This window comes from Merops nubicus, unplaced genomic scaffold (genome assembly GCF_000691845.1).
Source record: "Merops nubicus isolate BGI_N331 unplaced genomic scaffold, ASM69184v1 scaffold10520, whole genome shotgun sequence".
Taxonomy (NCBI): Eukaryota; Metazoa; Chordata; class Aves; order Coraciiformes; family Meropidae; genus Merops; species Merops nubicus.
In genome coordinates, this window is record NW_008580869.1 from 27,239 (window position 1) to 34,662 (window position 7,424).

Consider the following 7,424-nt stretch of genomic DNA (forward strand, 5'->3'; position numbering starts at 1 on the left):
AATGGTGGTCTAGTCATCAGGATCTATTATTCCTCTAGTCAGTGTGCTGAGGTAATTTTTGTTATAATTTTCCAGTCACATGTCATGAGTTTGACTGGAGAGATTCATAACCCTGAAGAGCAACACAGTAAAGTTATCAGAAGGCAAAGACTGTTGCAATACCTTTAAAATGTATTTGACAAGGATGTGAAAAGTGCATTTCTGAAACTGTCAACTATGTATAACTATATATGAAGATGCCAATCAGAACAACAAATACAAACTTAATCATCAGGGGATCTGCACGATAAAAACACTGTGAGGGGCAGGGAGGGAAGCCCTTCTAGAAGATAAGACATGCCAGAGTGACCAAACTGAAAATACCATGTGCATTCCTACTTTTTCTCCCCAAATACATGTAGGAAAGCACATCAGTAATCCTTGAACTCCGAGTACAATTTAGGTACTGGGCAAAACTAGGCCTGATTCTCCCTCTTTTTCCTTCCTTACCCCTGCCACCTCCTCCCCAAATCCATCCTGTAGGCCCATCTGTTCTCTGGCTTAATTTTCAATCTTATATTGCTTCTAGGTATGAACAGAGAAGGCACAGTGCCACATCTGTTTGACTACTACAGCCACATTATTTGAGCAACTCTATTTCTACAGATTATCTTTTATTAAAGACTGGCTAGCAGCTTGTGATTCTGGCTCCAAACATACAGTTTTAGCATCAGCAAAAGTTCAAATAAAAGATGGCATGGCTGCATTCATAACTGACGAATGGCCAAACCTCACCAACGCTCTTCAGATTTATACGTGTAAGAACATGTAGGGCCACTTCTAAACAGTCAATAATTTGATGCTACAGTTTAATGAGCTAATGCTTTCCCATCTACCGTTTTTCTTTTACTACAGTCACTCTCTTAGCTGTTTTAACACAAGTTTCCAACCTTCAGTGAAGAAAAAGTCTCACAAGGATGTGCTAGGCTGTGCTACTTTATCACTTTAGAAGGATGATCTTTTAAAACATTTTTTTTTAATGTAAGGGACACACTAAGCCACTGAAGTATTTTCACTCCACATATTGCCTTTACTCAACTCAAAGAATAGGCATATTCTTCCTCTGTTGACAAAAACTTCAAGGAAATAGATCTTTTATCTCAATCAAGAGAACAACAGGACATGCCCCTATACTTATACAAAAGCACGTCGGAAAACAACAAGGACTCAGTACATGAACAACACTTGTGGAACACTCAAAAGTCAAGCCAACAATTTCCAAGGTTATCTTTGTTGAGAAGACATCCTTATTTATCTGAAACCAGCATGCATTTGAGTTGTCAGTATAATCAACCACATTTATTGGCAAGCACATTCAGTGGCAGCTTTTGAAGGCAAGCCCAGTAGGATATAAGACACAAATCCAGTGTTCAAGTGCTTACATCCCACTCTTTAGTGAGACTGATGTTTAAACAAGAAAAAAAAAATTCCATTAACATCAATCTTCAGTATTTTCTGCTTACTTCTTTGCAAGTTTGATATTTGAGAATATTTGCAGATTTGGAATTCTCTTGCTTTTATTTTTCCTCTCCCAAAGAATATAGCTATTTCAAGATCAATGCACCCAAAACATTGAAAAGTAGATGCCAATTGTTAATGGATACACAAATTGAAGATGAAGCCAAGTATAGTTCTTATGCTTGTGTGTTTAACTTTCTTTCAAACCACAGAAGTTTAATCGTATGAAAAAATTGGTAACTGCCCTTTTGAGAAATTGTATTGTGTTCTGAAGGAGTAACTGCATGACTGCATGAATGTTTTAGAACTTTTCAGTAATTACTTACATTCTCTATAATGCCTCACATTATAGGCATTAATGGTGCCCTTAGAACTTGCCTTTAATCACAGGCTTATCAAGCCATGCTAAATTAACATGGGTCAACAGATGTGTTAGGCTATACTCAAACAGATTTTCAGGTCACTTCTCTGAAGCCTCGTTTAGCACTCCTGGTTCCTTTCACATGCCCCAGACTGAACTTTCCTCGCAGCAGTCTTGGTGATGCCAAGCAGCTCTGAAACATTCCTAAAAAAATGTTATCTTGAAGAAATTGCCCAACTTGTGCTGGGGGAGATACACAGTAAGTTGGGCAATGAAGAGGAATTACTCAAACAAAATTAATACATGTTGCATTTTCCCCATCCAAAAGTAATGTTTTCCAATAAATTACTTGCAAGCCTGCCTGATCACAAGTCTCAGTACATTACCATAGCTTCTGACTGCCAGACTTTCTGGATTATCTTGATGCGAATCAACAAACACTAAATTCAGATATTAAGGGGGGAAAAAAAAGTGGTAAGGAAAACCCACACTAGGGTAGAATATTAACAGTTCTTCTTACTATTGACCTCTGTAGCATTACAAATTCTGCTTTTCAGCTAATCCTCCTGCAGCCAACCAAATTAAAGTCTGTGAAAGATATGTTCACACTGTTGAACTCCATGACTTATACTACGCAAAAATCTATTTAGGGACTTTAAATATGCATAAGGGAGCAGAGATACCACAGCAGTATCATTTGAAGCTGCTGAAATGTAACAAAATCATTTGCATATTGACAGGTTACTGGATTGATACTTTGCAGTTATTACAAATGGATCTTTTCAGATACTGTAGAGAAATGCTGCATTTGCTTACAAAAAAAAAATCTTTAGAGTTGAAGTTTTAGAGGAAATGAACTTGTAAAATACTATTATTTCAGAAGACTGCCCTGAAACCTCTGAAAATAGTCTAAAGATACCACTGTACTGTTTAACATTTATGCTTGAACAGCCCTTTGAAAGATGCATTTAACTTAACCAGAACACCCCAAGTAAAAACCCCAAAATCTTCTAGTCCTCACCATTTTAGTTTTTACTTGATCACGGTCCAAGGAAAACACTCATATTGATTTTGAGGAAAATACTTCCTTTCTTATAATTAAAAATAGGAACTTAGGTATTTTCTAAAACATACACAATGGAACCTTTCTCTTCATTGTAACTTGAGTAAAGCTTGCACAACAGGTAGGGTAAAAAAAAAGAACTAAATGCACTTTCTATTAAATAACAAACAGTACTGAATTGTATCCTACTATGGTGCACAAAGTATATTTGCATAAATTTTATGAAGACGGCAAATGGCAATGTAAGAATAGGCTTTAATAATCAAAAACAGGTTTACAAAATCTTCAAGCTGCAACACTGATGATATATATCTACCTCTGTGAAAACTTAAACATTTTAAAAAAAAAAAAAAGGTATTTTCATACTAAATTATTAGAGTTCTGTTTTGCTGTAGAGTTAAATGCTTCAGTTACTATTAGTTTAACTCCCCAGGCAAAGGAAGACAAGGAAAATGGAGAAAGGTTTTTCAGTGTGGCCAAACTAAAAGCCTAAAGTAGCTTATTCATGCCAGAACTGATTAATTAAATATCCCTCATAACTTCAAAAGCTGAATTCTGTTTCCTACAGAGAATCCAAAAATGGAGCAGCAGATTCTCTTCTACTTCCAAAAAGATTTAAAATTTGATTAGTTTTCATCAAGTAAGGAATAATGGTTAAATAAGAATTTGAGTTACTCCTCTCTTCCTACACAAAATAAAAGTCCTCTTCACGCACCATATGCCTCATTGGTCCCTATACCACAAATCTGCCACAAAACCAGGCTTGGGCTACAAATCACTGTATGTGGGAAGACCACTATAGTGTATAGTATATATAACAGTATAATAACTATACTGTTCCCTCAGATGCTAAAGGAAGACTGTTAACCATTCCCATTTGAAGATAAATTAAAAAATTTAGGTTATGATTAATTCCTACAGAAATTGGATTAAATGGCAGAAGGTACTGATACCACTTATCCTGTACATTTGTGCAGAATACCTACTGCTTCCAGTTCATTGCTTTTACTTTATTACTTTTGTGCAGAAGAAAGTAGCTCTGATCTCCAAAACCATTTTTCTTGTATACATATAAGGGCTAACATTAATTGTTGTTACATTTTGATTACAGTGAAACAAGAAAAAAGATATTGGAGTTAGTTCCCTGTCTTTCAAGAGGGAGAAAAAAACACCCTGAAAAAAACTGAACACAATAACCATGAAAGACCGCCTCCAAGAGCTTAAACTGAGAGCTAAGGAACTACAAATAGCTGGTGAAAACAATGGTGCAACTGTACAAGAAGAAGAGCAGGAGGAGTTTGAACAGCAGGCCATTATTTATGAAAAAGAACCCATAACTGAAAGGCACTTGCATGAAATTCAGAAGCTTCAGAGTGAAATTAATAATTTGGTGGAGGAAGTTCATAAATTCAGCCAACAACAAAAAAGCCTAGTATCTTCAATGAGAAGATTCAGTGTTCTTAAAAAGGAATCTAACATAGCAAGAGAAATAAAAATTCAAGCAGAGCACATACGAAAATGTTTGGATGAACTGTCAAAAGCAGCGAAAAAAGCTGAAAATGAACTTGGGCCATCACGTGCCACAGTAAGAATTCTAGCTTCCCAGCATGCTTTCCTTTCCCACTGTTACCTAAATGCTATGGTCTCATATAATGATGCTATAACTGCTAAGCAGGAGAAATGCAGAAGATTTATTGTCCGTCAGCTTGAAGTAGCTGGTAAAGAGGTATCTGAGGAAGAAGTCAATGATATGCTTGAACAAGGAAAATGGGAGATTTTCAATGAAAATCTACTCACTGAAGTCAAAATTACCAAAGCTCAGCTTTCAGAGATTGAACAGAGACACAAAGAACTAGTCAGTCTGGAGAACCAGATCAAAGACTTAAAGGAACTTTTTATCCAGATATCGGTTCTGGTAGAGGAGCAAGGGGAGATGATCAACAACATTGAAATTAGTATGAACAATACTCAAGAATACACTCAAGTATCTAAAGAAAAATTTGGGCTTGCAGTCAAGTATCGAAAAAGAAACCCCTGCAAAGCACTATGCTGCTGGTGTTGTCCATGCTGCAAATGACAACAGAAATCAACTGCTTGAAATATCAATGGTTCCTATTTAGTAAACTGATCTTGTAAAGTAGTCTCAGGATCCCTTGACTGCTTTATTTTTCTTCCCATTTTCCCTTCCACAGAGCTCTCAGGAAAAAATGCATCTGTTTTTACAAACAGAGGTAAAAGAATGGTTTTCATAGAAACACATGAACAAGGTGACAAGTGACAGTTTTTGTTCTTCCACTCAATCTACAATAACATAGCAACAAACCACTTGTGCTCTTAGGAAGCATTGAAAATATTGTTTATCTCAAAGACAGGATTCATAAGAACTGTTAGGCTACCCTTTACAAAATAATTAATATTTTTAATTGCCTTGTGGTTTTTTTAGCACTTATATTTACTTGATTCAAATTCTAAGCTGCTTTTTTTTTTTTTTTTTTCTCCAGGAATCTGAAATTCTACCAAAAAAAAATCTACACATAAAGCAGACATTATTAACACTCCAGAATGTGATGCCTAAGCCAAACAAGAAGTCAGAAAACAGTTATCAGGAGCATTTCAATACTACCTCTATACGAAAAGTTACTTACAGGCTTACTTACCTACTTAATACCATGAAATAATGCTCATGTTACATTAGGACAGCATGCACTGTCCATGGAATGCAATATAGACATTGACTTATTTATCTGAACAAGACAGTGGTGCATTTCTTACTGATAGGTGTTGAGCTGGTATTTTCTGAACACATTGAAGACCAATACTAGTAGACGACCACATCCCCAAATCTACAGGTACATGCCTGCTGAGAAGCCAAGCATTAATAAACTGACAGAAGGATGTTTACATTAATCCGTTTCATAGGCAGACTCCTACCAGGTACAGATAGGGGGAATATGACACTTTGTTACATAGCGATAATACACGTTCTTACTGCTCCATAGCCTACCTAAATATGCAGTTGCTTCTGCAGTCTCATTTTCACTAGTAGAAACATAGAAGGAAAAAATATAATTTAAAAAAATAACTCCATACATATAAAAAGAAACATAATCTAGAAGCAGAGAATGATTTAGATTGGAAGGACCATCTGGGGGACATCCAGACCAACTGCTCGCTCAAACTCCTGCTAAAATCAAGACAGGAATTTCTCTGGCTGTAGCTCTTGTCCACCACTTCTCAACCTACTACCTCGCTTCTCAGAAAAGCTTTTTTCTGTTACCTTCACACCTTACTAGGACACAGCAGGAAGATCTGTCCCTTAGTTTGTTCACCCCAAGTCTGAACAAACAGAGTTCTCTGACTCTCCTCATGCATCACACGCTAAAATACCCAAGCAGTGTGGACTCACTATAGTATACTCAACATTTGTCTTCATGGTCTTCTTGTAGTTGGAAGTCCAGAACTGGACACAGTACAGGACATGCATTCATCCGTACTATTACAGGAGTGGCCAGAACTAGTTGAGGGTTTTCAGAACTCTAAATGGTTTCATGAAATTCTGCTAATTGTAGCAGCCTTGGATCCTCATGTAGGTATGTAGAAGAGATGTCTAAAGTAGTAAATATGAAGAAATCCCCTGAGCACCTAAAACAGAGCTGCTAGCCATTGACTCAATCTTGCCCTGAAGATACTTGAGCTGCTCTTTGTGAAATAGCTGAATGAGCCAGACAGGAAGTATACCAACGCTTTATTTTCCAGCAGCAGCTATTTCTGCAGTGAAGAGAAGCAAGCAGATGCAGAGTGCTTTTCTTTTCCACAGTCACAATGGGTGGTTTCTGCCCCATACCCAACCTCTTTTGGAAATGAGTAAGAAATAGTGCTCTAATGCAATTTAACAGAAAATAACAATGCAAGTAAGACAAAAATGTTATTTCCAAAAAGAAAAAAAATGAGGCAACCAAAATCCACTAAAACCAAACATCAGATCAGGAATGTATTTCTGAACTGCTTTATGCTGTGCAAAGACACATTCAATGCATTTAGATAAAGTCAGAGAACTCAGAGCAAATTGCACTACAATTCTGCAAGATACTAGGTGAGCTAGATGGCATTAGTTGCATCTAGTGGAAAAAAATAAAAGTCAATCTACTATCAACAGGCACTACTGGAGTATTTTCACGCTGAGGTATCTATAGTTGTATTCCTTCCGTTCCAGCTTAAAATTGCAACTGAAATTAACTGTTACCAAAGGATAATCAGAGGTCTGAACCTTAAAATGAAAAAGATTATTTACACAGTAGCAACAAAACATAAAATCAGATAATACACCACTGATACTGTTCCATTAAATAATTTCCTTAACTGTTACACATATGAGAGCTACCTTTACATTCCAAGGGCAGAGTAGAAACTAGCCAATAAGCAATAGAAACAAAAAAGTTGTTATGACCAACATGCTCTTTCATATCTATATCTCTCTATGTATGTATATAGAATCATAGAATC

At 36.4% G+C, this 7,424-nt stretch overlaps 1 protein-coding gene across 1 annotated transcript; it reads left to right on the forward strand.

Moving 5' to 3' along the window:
• The first annotated feature begins 4,119 nt into the window (after positions 1 to 4,119).
• STX19 (syntaxin 19) lies at positions 4,120 to 4,998 on the forward strand. The gene has a single exon (XM_008943862.1). The coding sequence runs from the start codon at positions 4,120 to 4,122 to the stop codon at positions 4,996 to 4,998; it is 879 nt and encodes a 292-aa protein (XP_008942110.1).
• Positions 4,999 to 7,424: the final 2,426 nt, after the last annotated feature.

Coding starts and splice junctions, on each gene's coding strand:
- STX19 (XM_008943862.1), top strand. CDS start 4,120: ATGAAAGACCGCCTCCAAGAGCTTAAACTGAGAGCTAAGGAACTACAA.